The sequence below is a fragment of the Syngnathoides biaculeatus genome, chromosome 9 (genome assembly GCF_019802595.1).
Source record: "Syngnathoides biaculeatus isolate LvHL_M chromosome 9, ASM1980259v1, whole genome shotgun sequence".
NCBI classification, from domain to species: domain Eukaryota; kingdom Metazoa; phylum Chordata; class Actinopteri; order Syngnathiformes; family Syngnathidae; genus Syngnathoides; species Syngnathoides biaculeatus.
This window is the reverse complement of record NC_084648.1, coordinates 21026544-21049478: the sequence shown is the minus strand read 5'-3', so window position 1 is coordinate 21049478 and position 22935 is coordinate 21026544. Positions and strand designations below refer to the sequence as shown.

Genomic DNA, 22935 nt, shown 5'->3' with positions numbered 1-22935 from the left:
TCATCAGAGTTTCCGGAACGGATTCATCCTAAAAACCGAGGTTCCGCTGGTTACTTACCCAGATCGATGAGGATGGCGTGCTGATGCGAGGTGAGCTGTTTGAGCAGCTCCTTGTACGGCGCCCCGTTGGCCGGCGGCCGGGATGCCGTCGTCTGCTTGAGCAGGTACTGCTCCGAGAGGAACTTCCAGATCTCGCCCCGATGCTGCCTGGGCACCCCTGCAGGCGGGACAACAAAAGTTGGACAGCGTGTAGAGGAAGTTTGACTGACAGCTGCTCGGGCGCAGACCACGTCAACGGCTTCCGCTTTCCTGTAAAAATAGCCGTCGTCACCCGGTTCGCACGAGGAACAGTTTTGGAGGAAAACATGCAGTGAAAGGATGTTACATTTTCCTCCAGGAGAATAGCGACACAGGTCTTCTTTACACATTTATTCTGAAGAGCTGAGAATTTTTAGAAAAACTGCAGCAGGAACGGGCCGACGTGGGCATGACCTCCGTCCTTTACATTATTACAGAGGATAAATGGAGGATAGATTCGTAATAAGTAGAATTTGTAGCACACTGCAGAACTCGAGTAGTAGCAGACGTGAGTCCTCCTTTCCTCCGTGCAAAGCATGCATGTGACACAAAAGAAATGCAAGGGAACAAAAAAAAAAAAAAAAAAGTTGTTCAAAGGGAAACGAAAAGGGATCAACTGAGATTCTTTTGCAGTGCTGAGAGAAAGGAAGGACCAAAGCTGATAAGAAGAGGCGCTGAATTACGCCATTCCAGGCGGGAGCCTGAAGCCGCGGTCAATATTTGCAGCCACGACTGATACACAAAAGGTAAACACACCTTGAGCAACTGACGCACGTACGGTTTCGCTGTCAAATTTGACTTTTGCCCTTCCAGGGGTTCCCAGCATCTTCTCCCAGACCAGCGTGATCTCTTTCAGACACGGAGTGATTTCCTCGTAGTCCAGCTTGAGACGCTTGTTCTGCAAATCGCTCTCAGAAGCTGCGAACATCGACACACGCAACGCACATCAGGTCTGGGTCACCACAAGTTTATCTATCAACATAAAAGATCCAATTTTCTCTGTCTGATTACATGACGGTTTGAAGCCAACTATCAAAAATAGCGTTCAAACCACCATGTAACCGACCCGTGGTTCTACAAGTTTTCCGACTTTTGGGTGCATTTGCGACGTTCATTTTGGTGGGCAGCAGACGGCGGGCGATATTGCCCAATACAGCTTCCCCCTGGGATCGGTGAAAATATAGAACTTTATATTTGTAATTCTTACTCCACAGAGTAAGTCTAAAATGGTGGGCAGACTTGCAATGTATTCTTGCCCCCACATTTTGGGGGTGTTTTCTCTCCCTTTAAAGCTTGTGCCGTTGTGCTTCGCCTTTTCGAGTAGCCTTTTATTGCGGGCAGCCCAAGACATCCCCCAGCTGTGACGTGCTCACTAACAGATTGAGCCAGATTTGCCGAAAATATTCGAGGAATAGGCTTTGTGCGTACACAGAGAAAAAAAAAAAAAAAAAATCTTCGATATCAGCAGTTGGGCTCATGAAAAATGGAAGCAAAAAGCTACGACTACATTTTTGTGCCGCGTACTTCATGAACCACAATTTGTCACTTTAGCATTTCATTGTTAGAAAAACATTTGAATGAAAAAAAAAGGTTCTAGGCCATAAATACAACACAATCAAATATGATTAAGAAACTTCGCGTGCCGCTTGAGCACATCATTCAAATGCAGCCGCTGTTCGGCTGTTGACTTCTTTTGTCATGAGGTTGTTCTACGCTCTTATAAAAAACATCTTTGATCAAACGGGTTTGAAAAACTTCAACGCAATAAGGTCCATTCACAATCGCAACTGTAAAGAAAATACATCATCGGGACATATTAGAGGAAAGGTTTGCCAATAACTCTGACACAGAAATAACATCGAAGCGAGATAAGGAGAATGTTTTTCCTGGCGTGAATAACTCTTTATTCGCAGATCTTACGACATCCTGTGGCAGGAATTCAACAAAGACCACAGGCATAAAACTCCATCATCAACTTCCGATATGAGTTTTTGCACCAGGTCGCATCTTATTGTTGGGATTTTTTCTTTTTGCAAAAAACAAAACAAAGAAAAAGAAAGAGAGAACTTGTAAGTTTCCATGAAATGCCCTCATCAAAGTAGGTGAGGGCACACCCACAGACCCTAATCTGTTCCTGTTTTGGACAACACCCTTCCTCTCGCGGCCTCCCCGATCTTCCCTTGTCATTGTCGCGTTGAAACTCAACGCAACTCGCTTCTCTCTTTGTCTCGTCCGCCAAATGCTTCCTCGCCCTCCTTTTCTCCATAAGTGACCGGCCGCAATTTGGCGGATGCGCCGAGAATGACATCATCACTTCAAGGAGAGAAGAAGAGCGAAAAAAAGGCCACAGCCCCAGGCAAAAAATGTGTTCGTAAACCCCCGGGACAAGAGGCGCTTATTAGGTGGTGTTCCAACACCCAAAGCGATGACAAGAAATGCCCCACACACAAAAAGAATTGGCAAGAAGAAGTGATGTGAGCACATTGGAACAATAGCCCCGCCCAGCTGGAACAGGCTGAAATGCGATTGTTGAGTGGCACTACAAAAGTCCGAAAGCTCGTCAAACGTCAAAGGTGTCAAAACGATTGTCTTGCCGCGGTGAAGAGCAACGTCATGCCAGCCTTCTTTCACGCCACTGAACTGAGCCAGTGCCACCCATCCACCCATCTTCCCGACCGCTGGGTCGGGGGTGTGCTGGAGCCGATCCCAGCTGACTTCAGGCCAGAGGCGGGCGGGGTACACCCTCAACTGGTCGCCAGCCAATTGCAGGGCACATTTTAACGACCGTTCGCACCCGCAATCACACGTATGAGCGTCCTCAATCATCATAACACATTTATTTGTAACATTTTTGGGACAAATTGCAACCTTTTGACTGAAAGACGGAAGGGTATGCACCTTAAATTACCATTAAGACCAAGAATTTAACAACTTAAGTTACCATGACCAAGACAATCAGAGTCTTTCTTGTTTGAGTACATCCCAGCACGTTTGTTGAATGCGAGAGCGTCCCTGTGAATATTCTCATTCAACCAGGTGATTTTATTCTGAAGGCATAGAATCAATTGCAACTGGACTGTTCAAAAGTTGACATCCAAGCAGGCTTCATCCCTTCATGCAACAAGGTTTCCTGCAACCCCTCCTGTATAATGCACACCCAGGTATAATACGCACCCCACCCACCTGTGTATAATGCATTTTTACAATGTATGATTTTACTTCTGCACGTATAAATCAAAATATGACGCATCGGTATTTTATTACCGCCCCCCCCTCCAATTATTCCAAAGTTAAGCATTTTGTTTGAACACGTAAGTCTTTCTTTTTTTTTAATTCACAGCCCTTCTTTTATTTACGTAAACAAACCGTTGTGTTCATATGTTTGCTTACCCAGTCAGAATTTGTAAGATGGGTACAATTCTGAAAGGACACGCAGAGGGCCAGGAAAGAAATGTATTTTAATGGGATCCAAATTAAGAAGCCATTGTTAGCTTGTTGCACCACTCTTGCTAGCTGCTAGCTAGCTAGCTTCCAAATGCTTGGTGACATGCTGTACTTGTTTGGCGGTGTGTCATGGGACTGTTTTTGTCGATAGAATAGAATCGCCTTGACTCAATAAAGGTCATAAACATTGAGTAAAAGAGGAAAGTTTTTGAACAGAGAAGATAACTTTTTGCTGTTATCACAAGGCTGGGTCAAGTTCATTAGAACATGCCCCCTGGTTGCAAGCCCGGCACATCCCTATCGTCTCTTCTACCAGAGCGGCCTTTCTCCTGAAAACTCCTCCCTTGATAACGCACAAAAAGCACCGTGGACACTCCACCCTGGAACTGACTGACGCATGCACAGACTTGAGCCATAAAGTACAAGAGGCAGACCTCAGTTGCTGCTTTCCCACCAAGTTTACTGTCAATGACTCAACTTCTTTCACATCAGGCAAAATTTGCGCTTCAATCCATGTCGTGAGCTCAGTGTAGCTCAACGATGCTCGGTGACAACAACCCGTGTGAAAGTGAACACGCGAACTAGTAGTTTTTTTCCAATATGTACTGATTTGGGAAAATAATCTAACCTCAGTGTCATTTGTTTTTACAGTGGTTAGTTTACGCCTTGGTGATTTTTAAAAAAACCTCCTTAAAACAGCCTCAGCTAGTAATGGTTTTATGATGGTGGCAGCTGGATATTTGAATGTATTATTTCTATTTCCATAATTTCCTATGTGCGGGAGTACAAACAGTTTTCTTTTCACTTGACTGTACTTCGGTGGTTCCGAGGAGAATTAGATATTATTCCGCGGAGTAATACGTGTCGGAAAAATGGTTAGAGGACAGCGGCAGGGAGCCAATTTCCACGCAGACGCACAACTGCCGAAAAGGCATTTCTTAGCCTCACAGAGGAAGAAAAACAACTGAAGAATTTGTGTTCAGCGTGTGTGTGTGTGTGTGTGTGTGATAAAGACAGGAAAAGGTTAAATTAGAGAGTGGTCAAAGAACAAAGAAGAAAGGACTTGATTTTCTTACATCACTAATATCAACACCGTCTTGAGCAGGCAACAAAGTCCTCACTGGGTGTGACAAAAATAAAAATGAAAAACTTAGCACAGCTTAGCTTTATTGATGCAAGCTAACTAGGTCAGGAAATGGGTGGGGCATTCAACACGCCCTTGGATGTGACAAGGGCCAAACAAAAAATGCATCTATATGCCTATAACAGGCTAGTTTGAGGTGAGTTTAAATCAGGGGTGCCCAGACTTGACTTTTTGAAGTCGCGATCTACCGACTGGGGGCTTGGGGTGGGGGGTGATGTGGCGGTTTTGGTCGGTCGAGATCGACACATTGTGCACCCCTGGTCTAAATGATTTAGTGCACTTAATCACTAATTATGCAAGGACAAACATATCTCAGAAGGGCTGATTGCCAGAGATGAGGATAGACGTGAGTTAACATTTATTGTGAACACATCATCATAAATACTGCTGCATACACTTGACTTCCGTGCCCAAATAGTTAATGGGGAAAAAAAAAGTGTATTTTTTCCTTTCCGCAAACGCAGTTCTACAGCCAGTCATTCGTTCGACTCACCCTGCAGTTTCTGGTTCTCTCGTTCCATCCTCTGCAGGAGGATTTGTTGCAGGATGGCAGTCCTCCACAGTTCCCTCAGCTCCTCTTTGCTCCTCCTGCTTCTCTCTTCGGGCAGCGCCCTCATGGACAAGTCCACGCTTCCTGCGACTGCAGCTGGGCCCCCGCATGCCCGACCCCCATCGAGGCACTCGCCACGCTCTGAAAGACAAGATTTTATGCCACGATATGAGGTCAGAAAGTGAGAAAAATGTCGGTGTTTGCTACAGTAATGATCAGGGAAAAGTTTGAATTCTTTCTTTCTGCTTGTCCCGTTAGGGGTTGCCACAGCGTTTCATCTCAGATGAACGTTCAGATTTGTTTGGCACAGAAAGACGATTAAAAAAAAAAAACCTCCTAATTGCAAATACAGGTAACAGTTATCAAAATATGATAGCAGACAGTCGAGAGTGCAGAATCTAGAAGTTGAACACCCCTCGTACAATCTGGAGTTCAACCAATTTTTCAAGAAGCTTATAATTCAAAATTAAGGACTCGGGGAGTTGATCATCAGTGATATAAAATGTGACGCGTTTTTTAGGATGTCAAAAAGGAATGATGTAATTAACCACGGAATGAGAAATGGACCTTAAAGTAAATGACGCAACAATAATACTCAGTGACGGTGTCAATATGTGCCCTGCGACTGGTGACCAGTTCAGGGTGTAGACCGCCTTTCGCCCGATGTGAGCTGGGATAGGCTCCGGCACTCCTGCGACCCTTGTGAGGATAAGTGGCTTGGAAAATGGATGGATGTACACACAAACACGAGTATCACAAAAAAAGTGTTCTTTTAATGCTTAACTTGAAGACAACTGATAGACTTCTCCCAAACCTTTAGAACACTCGTGCAAAATAAAAACACGCAAAAAATAGATATGTATATTTTGATACAGATGGGTGCGACACACCAAGAATACAAAAAAAAAAAAAAAAAAAAAAAAAATGTTGTGAGACTCCACCCTAAAGTACAGGGTGGATCCCAAACCTCAAAATATCCTGTGTTGTCTGGAAGGAGGACATCCGGTGACAACTTGCTAGATGGTACTTCACCTACAAATACTGTATGCTACTTTAATACAGTACACACACACACAAATACAGGATGACAATGTTCTGTTCTTGATGTGACATGAGAGTTACGTCGATGTGTACTTTCTGTCTGTGTCAGAGGCTTACAAATATGCACTTAAACATTCACCACAGTCGTTAAACAAACAGAAGCCACTCAACATACACAGACTGCTACACCATTCCTAAAAAAAAAGTCTTTAGCAATGTACGCGTCACAATAGTTGTGCACATGCACATTCTGTCTTCATAAAGCAATAATAACCCAAGTTCCTTATTCCAATCATACACTTGCATGAGGTACAACGAAACTGATGCTTATTCCTTTTTGCAAGCAGCCTCCACTTGGTTGACGTATTGTAAAGCTGCTGATTTACATCCGAAATGGACAGAAACGTGGGGGAAGTCAAGAAAAGGTCAGAAGGCAAATACGCAGCGACGAACGTAGATGCCATAGAGTAGGAAAGATGATGAGACGCTGCACACAACAACGCAGAAAAAGGTCGGCCCTATCATTGAGCGATACAACAGAATTTCAGTGTATGGGCTTGTCACGGCAACACTAAGAACACCACTGTCCTTAGAAAGCAGGCTACCGTCAACATGATATCAAATTTGGCATTATGAAATGCTGCTTAGAGAGGGGGGGGGGGGGGAGGGGAGAGAGTCAGTGCAGTGAGGGCACAACCTAGAGTCAACACTCCAACTTAAAACTTCATCTCTGCCTGCCATACAAACACAGCATGCAAAGTGGGTCAACAAGGCTGGCGCGTTCCTTTGGCGCTGGCCCTGTGGACAGTCAACACGACCTTGAGACATCGCCGCCCTGCCTAAAACAAATATAATGACACACCCATGATATCGCGTGTAGGCGCACGCATCAATTCGGATACATACAGCACAATAATCCAAGCAGCTGATACAAAGACCATCACATGGAAGGTTTAGCCACCTTCTGTGACACCCAAATGAATGTAAGCCACGAGCACCATAAGCGGCCATATATTTTTATATTTTTACAGGTGTAGTTTTCGGTAAAACCAACCAAGTTGTTTGTCTTGCAGTGTCGTATATTCTATGAAAATGTAAAACATCAGCCAAGCTGTTCCAATGAAAACGCTGCCTTCCAAGCAAGGCCGCCACACAGAAAGGAACGTCCGTTCATCAATTTTCTATCGCGCTTATCCTCACGTGGGTCACAAGCGTGCTGGAGTCTAGCGCAGCTGACTCCGGACGGGCAAGAGGGGGGGGGGGGGGGGCACAACCTGAACTGGTCGCGTACAAACAATCAACCATTTCAATTTCGAGTCTTCAATCAACCTAGCACACATTTTTTTGGGGGTGTGGGAGGAAAGCAGAGTACCTGGAGAAAAGCCACGCAGGCACGGGGAGAACTCCAAAACGACACGCAGGCGAGGGCGGATTTGAGCCTGCAAGCTTGCAACTGTGAGACAGATGCGCTAACCAGTTGTCCACCGCTCCACCCAGGAAATGAACAAACTGTCAAAATGTGTACATTCTACATTTTTGGACTTTTGACTGTTTGATGTGGTGACTGCGTTACGTCTTCGTAGAGTACACAGACAAAAAAAAAAAAAAAAACAATATGATACCTTCACTTTTTTGGCGAGCCAGATAAGCATTAGGACCTCTTGCTGTCTGTGGAACATTTTACTCGAGGTTCATTTTTAACAGTCAAGTTTTCATACCGATGGGACAGCGTGACAAATGCAACAAGCTCTTCGGTTAACAATTCAACGTCACAAAGCGACACAGATGCAGTACACGCAGGACGATTATCACGACACGGGATCTGAAGACGGGCAGGCACAAGCAGGATTCCCGCGAGTCAATAAGCGTGCGCACAGAAGATCTGCTGAGATTGCAATCACTGAAGCCATCAGTCAAGTTTAAAAGCACAAGAAAGGCTTCTTGATGCACGTGAACCCATTTAAACGCAGAAGGAGCCAACATTGCATGCTAATATGCGTGACAATTATGAAATAAAGACATGATCTCACAACAAGGTCCTCCTTCCGCACGTCATTTCAAATGAAAGAGTGACCCAATGTGGAACGACTCCATTACTGCATGGAGGAAAACCTTTTTCGAACCTTGCAGTGTCTTTCTTGTGGAGGTTTGAAAGGTCTCAAATCAAACATTTGATTTTTAATTCTGTGCCAGCGATGTAAACGTGGCTCAGGATTCTTACCAATGACGTCTGTGTTTTTCTGAGGTGTCGCGACCCGCAGGAAGATCTGCTGCCTCCAGGAGTGTCGGTGACTGCGCAACGGGCTGTCTCCCACGCCATATTCTGCACTTGATACATAGAGGGCTGCTACATCTCTAAAAACAAGGAGACGCAATGCTCTGCCGTGAAAATTCACATACACCACACGGACCCAACACGTCCGTAAAGCACCTTTTTTCCCCACACACATCGGTATGATGATTTGATACACGTGTACCTGCTTTTTGGTTCTGGGCAGTCGTTTTCTTCAACAGGGGCCAGGAATTGAAATTTCAAAAAGTTAGGAACAGAGGAGGAGGAGTGGAGTCGAGCGCGCAGTCCACCCAGAGGACTGATGAAGACCATGCAGGAGAAAGCGAATGAAAAGACAGACAAAAAGGTCGCCTTCACGCATTGCAAGAAGCGTACTGAGTTATTGTCGCTGCCGGGCTGAAACCTTGTATGTCCAAAACAGGCTCAATTCCATTTATTTATACATACTGTACGTTTTGTTTTTTTTCCCCAATAAACTGATAACGACTGTCAGTCCACCTGGGTCTGCTATTTTCACAAATTATGCACCAATGAAAAGTGCTGAAAATAGCTTGAGGGCAAAATGATTCCCCGTGTCATATAAAGGCCTCTTTCTACTCGCGCGTGCGGCAAGCGCGCTGACATCGCTGCGGCGCTCCTGCACACAATTTGCCTTTCTACGCCAGCGCAAACCGCACGTGCAGGTTGGAAAACGTGCTGCAGTTCCTCTCCAAGTCAGAGGCGTCGCTACGGCTGCTACTGGCTCGAACGACCCGGCGTGGACTTTCCTCGGCACTTTTTGGATTTCCTTTCCGAAACAACAACGGCGACCGTGGAAGTGTGTCTACTTCAACATATAGACCTACATGACCAGAAAATAAATTATATTTTGCTGCAAAATCGATCAAGAAGGCGTAAAATTGGGCCACTCGCGAGAGATGAGCTCCACGGATTTCCCCGTGCACTCGGCAAGCTCTGCAGGAGTTGCCGAGCAGACAAAAATGACTGAAATTAGTTAAGACATATATCAGTAAGCCTTTTTTTCAGTAAAACTCAATAGCTGTGATGCTTCTGTGCGGAAGGAAGCCTGGTGGCCAACGTAAATTTCCCTGCAGATGAATTTCCGTCGAGTCGGCTGATTGTTTTTTTTTTTTGTTTGTTTTATAAATCGCTTTACTCGTGTCTCTTAGACTTTGAAGTATTTGTTAGTTTGAGAAGATGACTTATCTACAGTTTGCTTTTGTTAAGTATTGAAACCTTTTTTTCTTCTCGGGGTCTCAGCACGAGCGTAGACTTTGACGGGCACGGCCGGCGGCAGCAGCGGGCCCGGAACAGTCGAATCAAATGCAGCTTAATCAAAGTAAAGGTTTTAGAGATGCAAGGATTCTGCCCGAGCGCGAGGTTATGCTTAGTGGAATCTTGCGTTCCGGTTTGCCAACTGGGAGGAAAACATTTGTTATGTTGTTAAGATGCCAGCGAATGCAAATCATTCAATCACTTCCTGCATTGCTCAGTGTGAACTTGACCTCACATGAATGTGCAGACAACAAGCAAAGAAGAAGGCGTGAAAAATATTACATACAATTCAGAAGGCAGCAATTCTCACCGTCTTTTACTGAGCCTTGCTCCGGTTGAAGGAGAGGAAGGAGGGAGCAGAAGAGAGGAGGATGAGGAGCAGTTAGGAACGGGAGGAAGGGCAGTGTCGGACGGAAGGCGTCTGAGAAGTGGTGCAAATGTCAAAAAGACGTGTGAACGTCGACAAAAGGGAGAGGCACGAGTCAAGGAAAACAATGCGACGCTGTGGCATTTTTAGAAAGTGAGATTTGGGGTCTTATCAATCTTGCCAAAGATATTTTGAGTCACACTTGATTGCTCTTGTGTATCCTTTGAAAGTGATTCTCGTATTAGAAGGTGGCGGCATCTGTTGGATTGCTTTATAATGTACTTGACAGCCTAGAAATTGATTTGGAACCATGAGCCAAGTCTGTTTTTTATGGCAGTGGGGAAATGGGTTGTGTCGAGAACTAGCACAAAAGAACAACACAAATTTGTGTCTTTCAAACACTGAAAAAATAACCCCCAATGATCAGGTTTCAACATCCGTGCGTCCGTGTGAAAGGGGATCTGAAAAGCCTTACATCCTCGTTGGCGCCCGAGGGCCTCTCGAGGCAGCTTTGCTAAAACAAGCTTCCTCTGTGTCACTGACGACAAGTTGCTTGCGGGATTTTTTTTTTTTTTTCACCTCAATGGGATGAGAGAACATTTTCACTTTTTTTTTTTTTTTTTTTTTAACCCAGCAAAAACCCCGATCACTCACGCCACCCGGAGGCGACAACGACAATTGCGCCTTTCTTACTTGCTCTGGTGCGGCTTGTCGGTGCTGACCGAGTAGTGTCGCAAGAGTTTGGGCTTCGAAGCAGCCGCAGGGTCCTGCCGCGGCGTGCAACTTAACGTGCCCGTCGGGGAATCATCCGACGAGGAGGGAGTACGCGGGTGGCTGAAGGTGCTGGCCCGTCTCCGGAAGCCCAGCGGCTGAGCGTCACCTGGCGAAGAGGAGGAGGGGCCGGGGGACGGGGAGGCAAAGGGGTCGAGCTGCTTCAGGTCTCCGGTCGAGTTGTGGCACCTGAGGAGGAAAAACCGCTTACAGTTAAGTACTTTAACGTTACCATAGCAAATGCGCTCCGTCAGTGCAATTCAGGAACCCCCATGCGTTTACCTGAGCGAGCCGGTGGGTATCAATCGGGAGGCGTTAGCTAGGGGGTCATCTGAGCGGGACCGGTTCTGGCTATTGACAGTGGAAATGGAGGAGGTGCTGTGGCTTCTTTCACTGCTGTCTGGTTGAGAAACGGCCTTGCTGCTTCCCTGCCAACAACAAAGAAGTGCATCCAAAGTTTGAAAGTTGTACGCACACGTAGAGCAAAACCGCAACCTGACTCTAAGTTTAAAGAGAACACTCGGACCTTCCATATCCCCTCCAAGGACTCGGTCAGAGAGCGCTTCGCTCGACTCTTGAACTGCTCAAGACGCTGTCGGCTGCTACTTTGCGGCTGCGCCTCAACTGGGGCGGCAGCCCTCTCCTCGTTCTGCATATACGCAAATAAACAACGGCAGATATTAGCAGATATGATGGCCGGCTTTGGGGACACACATTTCTAATCATTTAACACAATTAAATGACCTGTTTGGTGTCCTTGGGCAGAGGATGATGATGATGATGATGATGATGATGGAGCTTCTGTCTCTCCTCATACAAGTTTCTCAAAGACGCCATTACGTGCTCATTTTCTTCCTGTTCACTCTTAGGACGAGACTTCTACAAGACAACACATTGTTGGAAATATTAACACGTGACGCAGAATTATTGTCCACGTCTTTTTGATGCATGTGTGCATTTCCTGTAATGGCCAAAGCCAAGTTTGAACTTTGTTGCATTTTCAGAGTTAAAAGTAACCGGCGGAGCATTGTTGCAGTACAGAAACATCACCAGTAGATGTCGGGCACAGCACATTTCCACCCTGAAATTTCTGCCAGCTGAGTGTATCAAAAGTGATGACACCACCCCCCAACAAACTGTCGGGCTAGATCTGGGAAGTGACTCACGACCGGGCCGGGCCGATACAGATACAGATACGGTGGAGGCGTTGCAGGCTTCATTTGTTTCCTGATCAGACTCCTCATGCAAATTAACATTTCTCTTTGAAATGAACGGAAATGCCATCAATCCGTGATGGTGTTGAGTGGACTGCGTCGGCAGGTCTACGTTACCATGGTACTCTCAAAGACTGCAGCTTGATCCTGGTTGTCCAGAGTAGCCAAATGTCTCTGAAGCTCTAGTTTGGTTTTGGATGCATTTAGACCTACGGGTACAGCAAGAATGACCAAATGGTCAGTTTTGTTTTTGTGTGTGTGCTTAGGTTAGACACAATGCGCATGAAAATTCCTCTGCCAGTTGCTGGATGAAAACGACAGCAAGGAGTTTTTCCCCTTCTTCTACCTTCTATTCTCTCGCAGAGCTTGTGCAGCTGCAGCACGGGGCAGCCGTCACACTGCTGGCTCGGGTTCTTCGCATTGTGCTGCAAAGCTGCTACGGAGAACGCCTGCTTCAAGGTCAGCATGATCTCGTCCACCTACAAACACAAGCTTCTTTTCAAGACGCGCCTCTCGCGTTCTACAGTTCTCCACGTACATTTTCAATCAGTGAAATACGTATCCTGTGAAATGAATCTACTCTCGAGCTGATTTAAAAATTCTCCTTTTCTTCCTGTTAAAGTGGTATTCAACACTTTTCTTCGTGGTTTGTCTCACAGTGTCAATAAAATCTGAGTCTTACTTTGTCAAGTCAGAACCTCCTTATAAAATATTGATGAGCATGAGCAAATGTACTCAATGAAGAGGCCTTTGGGTGCATCAATACTTCGACACAGGAGTGAGTGAGACAAAAGTGAGGATACAATCATCCTGTTTTGTTCAGTCGTGTAGAGTACGGGATCTCGTTTAGTTGTCAGAGGCCAGACTCTCAAAACTAGTCCCATCACTTTTCATAAAAGCTACCCCCACCACAAATATAATCACACAACCACAAGGTTTACTTTTTAAAGTGTCTAATGGAAATGAGGCCACTCACTGTCATTTCTTCTCCGAATACTCTGAGTGTCATTGGGATTTTCCACAAGTCTATTCTTTAACTTTTGTTTTTCTGCCCATTGTTTTGTTAACTTGGTGTCCGAGCCGTACACGTGACCGTGATGTCGATTTCAATCTCCCCGACATTCCATTCACCCGACTCGGGGGAGAACACATTTCGCGCATTTGAGCCTCACCAATGATTCATCGGTGCACTGAAAGACGTAACACACAAAATGGCAGCTTCCCATTTCCACAAACTCCCTGCAAATGAAGCCAAAGTGGTCCACGTGCCGAATACCCTAGAAAGAGATCAACACGACTGTAAGTGACAACGGACAGATCTAAAAAAATGACAACGTAAATAAATAAAAATAAAACAGTGCATACTTGTGAGCAGAAAGAGATTTCTCGGAAACTCTTTTCGATGGCAACCTTCTTAGTGTCCGGACTGACCAAAAAGATCTGCGACCTGCCCACCTACGAGAGGAAGAGGACACTTTTGATTGCGACGAGTCCTAATCATAAAATGACACTTTGTAGGCACGCATTATGGATGGCACGTTTCCCGAATTTGCCATTTTCAGTGGAAGGAGTCAAACCTACGGGCCTTTGGTCACAAGCCATCCTCTCAACCACTTATAGGGAAGAATCACAGCGGAAGAGGAGGAGTGAACCGATAACACAGACGAGGGGACCAGGTCATTCATTGCATTAAGCTTTGATGAATGACTACATGACAACTCCAATCTTTTACATTTCTTTAAAAAGCGGTTAAATGAGCGTTTCATTTCTTGTCTGCTCAGATAGTTCCGCTCCAGGGAACGTCCCCCATTCAAAAGCTAATGAGGGCGTCAGTCGCTATCAGCGCTGAGCCTCAAGAGGGCGTCGGACGCTTTGCAATGAGCTCACGATCTCGCGTCTGCCGGGCCTCAGAATCAGAGGTCAATCTTGTCCGGAGTTCCACTTCGCTGCTCCGCTCGAGCGCGAACCAAGCACGAGACGTGGATTTAACGGGTCTTCGCGGGAACGGGAACAGACGCGAGGTGATGATATCACTGCAATGAGCTCACCGTCTCCGTCTCCGGGAGCGGGAGAGCGAAAAAAAAAAAAAAAAAAAAAAAAGAAGTTGGTGGACGGCAATCACTTCTGCTAGTTTCTTTCCTGTGTCAATGGTGACCCATTTCCTGGATGATACGTAAACAGGAAAACTTGTACTGGCGGGGTGACAGAGGTCAACTAAAGGTCAATGTCCTGCCTCATGTTCAGCATTGTCAGCATTAGTCCAGCGGAGTCATGCCACTCTCTCTTCTTTTTTTCTTTCCCACTTTTCTTCATCGCATAACTTATTCATGCAGGCGCAGCTCGGCGCTATTGCCGGGCTTCATCTTTTCTTACAGCCACCAAAATGCACAAATCATCACATGCGCAAAATACAGCGATGCCATTTGTGTCACATGGGCAAGCACGCGTCGTTTCGAATGACTGCAAAAGGGGAAGCCGGACCGCAGGCTGGAATCCCAAACTTCAGACCTGACCTCGTCCATCCTAGCCCTAACCCGGCCCCAATTATGAATCGAGTCGATTTCAAAAAATAAGACTTTTGTCCCCTTCGGGCACCTGATGAAAATATACATTGAGGCCACCCGCTGGTCACGTTGCGTCATTGTAGCCGAACGCGTTCTAAGGAGGTCGGTAACGGCTACGTTTCAGGTCCTCACCGTGAACAGCATGGTCCTGTTCTCCTGCAGGCTGGTGGGCCGCACCCCGGCCGGGTGGGCCTGCGCCTCTGTAGTGTTGGCTTGAGAGATCTCCGGCGAGAGGCCGTTCTCATCCAGGGCCCGCAGAGACGGGAAGCTGGGGTCCCGTTGGAACAGCGGCGGCCGTTTGCCGTCGCCTAAGCTCGGACTCCTCGGTCCGTTCGACTGGAAGGCTAACGCCCGCCTCAGGCCGCCCGCCAACCCGCCGTTGTTTACCCCTCTTCTCGCGATCCCCGAGGCCCGAGCTAACTGGCTGAACTTCTCAATGCACTCGTCTATGAGCGCCGGGGGGGCCTTCTTGTGGGCGACGGTCACACGGCCGCAAAAGAGCACCTCAAACTTTTTGGCAAAGGTTGTGGGCGACAGGGCCGGCTTGGAGGCCAAGGCGGGAAGAGAAGAACCGCTGAGGTGCCGTTCCGATGGCTGGGCGTCGCTGGGGACCGCCAAAGTCTTGTTGGGAGCGACGAGGACGTCATCGCCGCGTGCAGAGCTTTTGCCGGCTTGCCGGAGCGTACTGATGATCTCAGGGACCTGAAACACACACACACACACACACACACACACGTGACCGGTGAGCTGACTTGTCCCAATTTGAAATCCATGCGGAAAGGGAACTCTTCCCCCCCCCCCCCCCTTCTCTCATCAGTCCACTAAACCCTCAGATTTAATGACAAAGTATGTAACAACACACAAGGAATTTGTGGCCGGCAGTTGGTGCCGCCCTGGTACGACATTCGTGTTGTCAGCCACGTCCGATCGTTTCATTCTTCTGGTGACGATCAACAGACGTGTCAGCGTCGAGCACGGCAGTAAGCGACTTTCTTTAACGTTGCAAATGGTTGTCGGGGGGCAGACGGCCTCAAGTGAACGAATGCAATTGATTGGTGCCACAACCCCAAAAACATGCAACATTAATTGGAGACTCTAAATTGTCCGTAGGTGCGACTGTTGTCTGTCCCCACGTGTCTTGCAATTGGCTGGCAACTGGTTCAGGGTGTACCCCGTTTTCTGCCCGATGACACCTGGGATTGGTTCCAGGTCTCCCACGACCCTCGTGAGGATAAGCGGCTCAGAAAATGGCTGCATATTGGGCAAACTCCCTACGTTGATCATCGCTACTTTGAGTCATTCCACAAGTTACCACGTGGTGTAATTTGAATGAAACTACTTTGACGACTTGAACTTGTCTGCAATTGACCCCTCCGTGGATATTGCGCAATCCGCGTCACTGACCAATCAGAGGCCAGAGATCCGCATAAACCAAAGCCCGTTTTTGCTCCCGCCATTTTCTCTGACAACATTGCGTGGTCCAGTATAGGTTTAGTTAGCGTTTTATCGCGTATTTGGGTTATTTAACAAAAAATATGGTTAAGAGGTGTAGTCACGGACTTTGTAATCGTGACGACGGGTATCCTGAAAGGCCAGTTGGCAGAGTTCGATTCGTACCCTTTCCAAAACCGAAGACCCGGTTCGAAAAATGCCTTCGATGGATCAAACTTTGTGGAAGACCACATCATCAACTAAATCCATCTAATGTCAACCGGAACACATATGTGTGCACGGAGGTATGCCCTATATTTGATTTTAAATACACGTCTCGTATAAATGAATTCAAAGTTCTTCGCTAGCGTAACACCGCTGCGTGTGAACGATTGACACACTTATTCTTTGTTGAGCGATATTTAGCGATGATCGGACAGCACAAACGTATTGATTTCTTGCTGGCTCGCGACTGAAGCTTAACCAGACTGTGTTTGCACGAAGATATGCCCCAAATTTGATTTTTAATACACGTCTCGTATAAATGAATGAGACGTTCTGCGCTAGCATAACACCGCTACGTGTGATCGATTGCCACACTTATTCTTTGTTGAGCGATATTTAGAGATGATCGGACTGCACAAACGTATCGATTTCTTGCCGGCTCGCGACCGAAGCTTAACCAGACGGTGTTTGCACGAAGATATGCCCCAAATTTGATTTTTAATACACGTCTCGTATAAATGAATGAGACGTTCTGCGCTAGCATAACATTGCTACGTGTGAATGATTGAATGAAAGCAGAAGCATGGCGTCTCTCTCAGTTAAGAATGTATTGTATTTAGAATCTATAATATATCGTTGATTTGAATGAAATCAGAAGCATGGAGTCTGTCTCAGTTCAGAATGTATTGTATTGTATTTGCCATTTTTACTGTTTGTCTTACGTGAGCGCACGTGGCGTGACGTCACTTCAGGAGGCCTGGTTAAGTGCCCTGTACGGAGGGGTCAATTGTGTGTAGCAGAAGTGAGATACAAAGTATTTTTTCTCCCCAGCATGCTACACAGTACACACTAGTACGTTTTTTTAAGACTTGAGTCCTTTTGTTTTAAGGGAGAAGACGCATACGTGAAAGTGCATAACTGCTACTCAAAATAAATACAACTATTTGGCTTTGTTGAAATGTTGTCAAATTATTTTGAAAACATTTATTGCGAGCATTTATTTTGGAGCGTACCGAGGGAACCACAGCAAAACGCGTGTCCAAGACTTTCCTGTTATTCAAATACGTTTTGAATTCTAAAAGCATTCGACATCAAAAATGTGTCGTGAAAATTGCACCCTTTGTCTAATCACATGTTGACGTCGTCCGGTGAACATTCAAATGTGATGCGTACGTCACAAGAGCCTCACGGATAACAACACGACGAGTCAGACGGAAACCTTTGGCCGTCACACGCCGGCCCGGGCAGACTTTGCGCCATCGCACCGACGGCGCGTGCGAGGTTACTCGTTGCCTGAGTCACATGCGAGATGTCATCAACGCCAGCAACCTGAGCAGCGACGCCAACTGCTGACTTCTTTCGTGTCGGATCCTGCTGCGTCTTGTCCGGGCAAGGAAGTTTATGAAGCTGTTCTGGGAACAATGGCCTTCCCGATACAGCTCCACAAACACACTTTGCTTTCGCGTTAAGATCAGATGAAGGCCTGAAGTCAAATGGATCGTTTGGACCGAAAAGTTTCGGTTACAAAGTCTCGATTCACTGGCCACGCTTTGGAGATGCAAGCAAGATTACCCTCAACTCTGCTCATTTGTAACTAATCTTGGCATGCGTGTGGCGTCATCTGAACGTCCAACAACAAGTCTCTATTTCTAATCTTTTTCAGAAAGACCGACTCAAAAATGTCTGAAGACGAGTTGCTTCCAGTACTGCCACCCACCCAAAATACAAAGGATGCCATCAGCTTCTTGTTATCATTAACCGTCTTATCACTTGTGAATTAGACCCATCACACGTTCACTTCTGAGATGAAAAGTTCATAGGTCAACGGGACAGCAGCCAGCTTTGTCGTCAGCTGTGTTGACGGTTTAAAAGTCTCCATTTGGAATTTCGCCACAAAGGTGAGAATGACTGCAGCTGTGCAAACAAACAAACAGATCCTGTTGCAACATATTAAGACTTTCATCTTTAGCCATAAAGTCACAACAGCCTTTCATATGCAATATAGTAACGGAAAACAGGTCACTTTTCAAAAGTACAGCAGATTATCTGTAGTGTGAATCCAGATGACAGGAAATGTTTTGCTTTTTAACGTTATTGCTCTGCAGTGCCAAGAAAATGACTTTATGGAGCATTAGTATGCCATAACTACTATCACAATTAGCATATTTACACAGTGTTAAGAGAGAAAATTAAAACGATTAGGTCAGCGACAGTAGCTGAAAACGGGAAATGTCTACACTGTCTAAACTCAAACTGAATCTAATCCTGCAGTTATGGCAACACACCAGAATAATATAGTACAAAATATACCAAAATTAATGGTATCAGATTTAAAGAGCATGTCTTGGAGTCATCAGGGAGGACAAAGTGACACGACCCCCATACCCCCCACCCCTCCCTCCCGGTGTTGCTCCCAGCAGTGAGCCCAACCATTTTCCTGCGTTGATTGATAAAAACGGGCTCTTTGGGAATTTTCCGGGCGGCGGCGCCGCCGCTTGGCAGGGGAAGCTCAAGCAAAACGTGCCAGCAGGTGAAAATCACATTGACGAGAGCTCCGCCCATCACGCTGACGGTCTTGGAACGAACATTTGCAAGCAGCTAGAAGACTTTTGGGGGAAATAAATGCTATACGGTTGCTAGCGAGGCAGCTAAGGCGACAGCCTCGCATGGCCAGTGACTACAAGCTAGCCTCGGCTCCTTCCTACTCTGACATTACGAAAAGCTTTTCTGAGAGGTGAGTACTTTCACTTACATTTGGATTTTTGGCGGAAAAACGGTTGATTTTCCAGTACTAATATCCTAAATATTCCACATGCTGTTAAAAATACAACGGAACTCAGAGGGAAAGAAAAGTTATTGACTTCAAAGTAAGATTGCAGAAGTCAGAATATTACTGTAGATTGGCCAATGCCTACAAACTCCAAGAGTCCTGGAGATGCACGTACAGTTCTGGCTAACGTACACATCATTGAAGCCCTGCAAAATTCTAAGCGAGCCAGTGAGAGTGAAAAGGAGACTTCCTTCTCAAAGAGAGCCACAAGTTCAACAAACATGTTGCTGAAGTGGGATCAGGAACAGGAAGACTGCCTGAGTGCGTCCATCGGCAATCACCGAACTGCACGCCTCAAAAAGACACGACGTCGCTCACGAAACCGGCGTTAAATATGTTCAGCTGCTGTAGCCGCGACCTCAAAAGACGGAAGTTACACAAGTAGCAATTCTGGCCGACAAACGACAAATGTTGCAGTTTTTGTCCAAGGCCGACAAAAGCGCTCGACAAGCTTTCCTCCTCTTTTTCACCTCAAGTAGGGCGTTTTGTTCCTGAGCGTCCAACTTCCTAAAATACAAAACGTATTGCCATAACATCGACTTATGGACGTCAAACAGATTTACATTATGCGTTCCCTCTGAGGGCTCTTATGACTGAAACAATATTCATGTTTAACTGCTTAATCATATCATTACATTGAACAAATTAAGGCATAACTAGTTTTGAAATCAGAAATCAAGACTAATGGTTTCTTCAACAATGGTTCAAGTTACGATAAAAAGGGGGTTGGGTAAAAGAATTATTCATAGTAAGAATCGTGGAGGTTCACGCACATGCTTTGCTTTCACGGGCCACATAAAATATTCTGGCGACCCAGATCTGGCCCCTCGGGCTTGACTTTGACACCCGTGGCCTCCAAGGGGTCCCAAAATTCAGTTGGTACTTTTTTTTTTTTTTTTGTCATTTGGACAGACGAGAGGCCATCGTCATTGGATAGCTGGGGCTTTTCGTTAGACGGCCACGCATCCATTTTCTGTCCGAGGTCGGGTCGCGGGGTCAGCGGCGGGCGGAAGGAAGGAAGCCCTGACTTCCCTCTCCCCAGCCACTTCCTCCTGCTAAGTCGGGGGATCGTGAGGCGCTCCCAGGCCATCCGTGAGAGATAGCTCGTCCAGTGTGTTTGGGTTCATCCACGAACACCTCACTGGGGAGACGTTCGGGTGGGGGGGCGCATCCAAACCAGATGCCCGAGCCACTTCACCCGGCCCCTTTCAATGCAAAAGGAGCAGTGGCTCAAATCTTGGCCTCACCCGAAAGACCGAGCTTCTGACCTTATCTCGGAGGGAGAGCCCGGACACCCTCGTGACCACACCCGAGGAAAGGAACGTAGATCCACTGCTAAATCGAGAGTTTGGCCTTCTGGCTGACCGATAAAGACCAACGCAGCCTCTGCACGACTCACAAGCCGCCGTAATGTCCCGCTTGCGAAGCCCACACAGGCTCAAAGTTCGGACAGGAAAGCGAGACGGAAACGTGAGCGCAGGAAACGCCAATGAAACGCTTTGCCACGCGAGACCAACACGCTCTTTCTACACAGGGCGCCAGTTTAGGGCAACCAAAAAAAAAAAAAAAAAAAAAAGCCAAGAAGCGGATAAAGAAGCCATTGTAATACGTCAGTAGTGGCAAAAAGGGGAGGCAACTCCACTCTCCGCCGAGTCCCAATTAACTCCCGAAGAAGAAGAAGAAGAAGAAACAAGACCACAAAAGACTCAACGTTAACCGCAATGCCCTCATCCAGCAGCGATGACCACTAACGACAGGAAGCTGACAATTAGACGTGGATGGGGGGGAAAAAAAAAAAAAAAAAAAAAAAAAAAAACACAGGAATGAGCTGATAGTTAACTGCCTTAAGATTTGATCACATTTTATTCCTGGAATGTGTCACATAGAGGAAAGATTATGAGATTACCAGAAGAGTGCATGGGAAAAGAGGGAATGTGTGGACATTGCACTTGTAAATACGCACAGGAAACGTCCTGCAACTACCTGCACGAGACGACATTTGATAAACACAAACCGCTCGGGTCCGACACTTTTGGGTCAAACGCATGTCGGAAGAAACGCAAAAACTGGAATCTGCAATATGAATCACATCTAAACATTCACTTCTGACCGTGTTAAATTTACTTTGCGGCATCTCATTTTCTTTTGGCATTTTGAAGCCGTGTGTACTTTGTACACAAAGCCCAAATCATCAGCGACGTTGGCAGTTTTGGCGAGACGTTAGCTCATTGGGCAACAAAAGGATTAATTCCACAAGTGTTTGGTTTTTTTTTTTTTTTTTGGGGGGGGGTGATGCCCACCATAGAACTGTCCTGTCTGCTCAGTGCAATTTTAAGAATAAAATAAAATAGAAAGGAGACTTCAGAACATGCGCTGAAAACTAATATCTTCTGCTTTTAGCGTTAACGTGAAGAGACAACTCTTTTGAATGTTAAAATGTTATTTTAGACATTGCCTGCACACTTAAGTGATTTTCCATCTGGATTCATTGCAATATCATCTCATCTGTATGATAAAATTGTTTGGAAATTGAAGTATATTTGAGGATGAATGTTTGTCTCTATGTGCCCTGCAATTGGCCAGCAACCAGTTGTGGGTGTGGCCCGCGTCCTCCTCGTTGAAGCTGGGATAGGCTCCAGCACTCCCCGAGACCCTCGTGAGGATAAGCGGCAAAGAAAATGGATGGATTGATGAACCATCTAGTGTAAGGACGTTAGCGACAAGATATTCCCCGTCGACAATCACAGAATTGATGAATGACGTTTGAAACCCGTTTCATGATCTCCTTCCTTTATTTGGCGCATCACGTTAAGAAGTTAACCAAAGAGGACGAAGATTGTTTTTTTTTTTTCCCCCCTGTGGCACCGAGTTATCAAAACGGCAATTGTGCCGACTCAAAATTCTTGATTACTTTTGGATTTAAGTACATAACAGAGTGCACTTTTACTTGAATCAGCACTTGTACTACATTTGCCAGGTTTTTTTGCACTTGAACTTGTGAGCACTTTTGTCAGCTCTGGAAATCCCGAAGGAGTGAAGTAAAGTTCCGTCCCATAACTTTTGCTCACTTTGGGTTTGCTCCGCGCCAGCTAACAAGTTAGCTTTCGCGCTAGGGGAGAATTCGAGATGAAAACACGACTCGCGTACGAGCACAAATGTCAAAAGTGCGCCAAAGTGTTAGCTTCAGCATTTCAGTCGTTAGCCGGGTCCCATCAAGTTGAGTCCAAAGCAGCTCGCTCCACTTACATCTTTGTCGGGTCCCTGCTTGGGGTTGAACAGGTTCAATCGCTGGAGTCGCGCTTTCATCCCATTCGCCATAAAAGTGGCGTATCGAAGGCCACTCTTGTTAAAAAGTTCCGAGGCGGCGAGTCCGACTCCAGTCCGACTTCATCGCCAAGTTGGGTTCGCTCGCAACTACTTTGGGAGCCCGAGATTGAGCGTCAAGGCGGCCCACAGCTGACCGCGCACCATCCGTTTTTTCCCCTTCCAAAATAAAAACACATCCGGTCAGTGGTTGCATCCTCCCCTCTGCTCGTGTAGTTTACTTTTGTACGTAAAGCGGAGTAATTTCCGACTTTGGTCCTGGTACCGCAACAAATATAAAACCGCCAAGAAATGGGGGGAAAAAAAAGTGTCAATCCTCCAAATTTCATCGAAGCCCGAAGTTTAGTTCCGGACGGACACTCGCAGTTCGGCTGTGGTAAAGAA

At 46.3% G+C, this 22935-nt stretch overlaps 1 protein-coding gene across 4 annotated transcripts in view; it reads right to left on the bottom strand.

Annotated features, from left to right (window-relative positions):
• The window catches only part of tbc1d1 (TBC1 (tre-2/USP6, BUB2, cdc16) domain family, member 1), a 37263-nt gene that overhangs the window by 8618 nt on the left and 5710 nt on the right, over positions 1-22935 (bottom strand). Inside the window, exons 1-16 of one of the 4 annotated variants that reach the window (XM_061829255.1) lie at positions 22474-22869; positions 14874-15443; positions 13543-13632; positions 13350-13454; positions 12524-12656; positions 12295-12386; positions 11708-11842; positions 11490-11612; positions 11246-11391; positions 10886-11152; positions 10136-10246; positions 8735-8848; positions 8479-8612; positions 5160-5357; positions 835-996; positions 59-217 (exon numbers count right to left, since the gene is read on the bottom strand). In XM_061829255.1, coding sequence (XP_061685239.1) covers positions 59-217; positions 835-996; positions 5160-5357; positions 8479-8612; positions 8735-8848; positions 10136-10246; positions 10886-11152; positions 11246-11391; positions 11490-11612; positions 11708-11842; positions 12295-12386; positions 12524-12656; positions 13350-13454; positions 13543-13632; positions 14874-15443; positions 22474-22545 — 2611 coding nt within the window. In that variant the 5' untranslated portion in view covers positions 22546-22869. Of the gene's footprint in view, positions 1-58; positions 218-834; positions 997-5159; positions 5358-8478; positions 8613-8734; positions 8849-10135; positions 10247-10885; positions 11153-11245; positions 11392-11489; positions 11613-11707; positions 11843-12294; positions 12387-12523; positions 12657-13349; positions 13455-13542; positions 13633-14873; positions 15444-22473; positions 22870-22935 lie in introns of those variants that run through there. The other 3 variants (XM_061829252.1, XM_061829253.1, XM_061829254.1) reach the window with 3 other exon arrangements.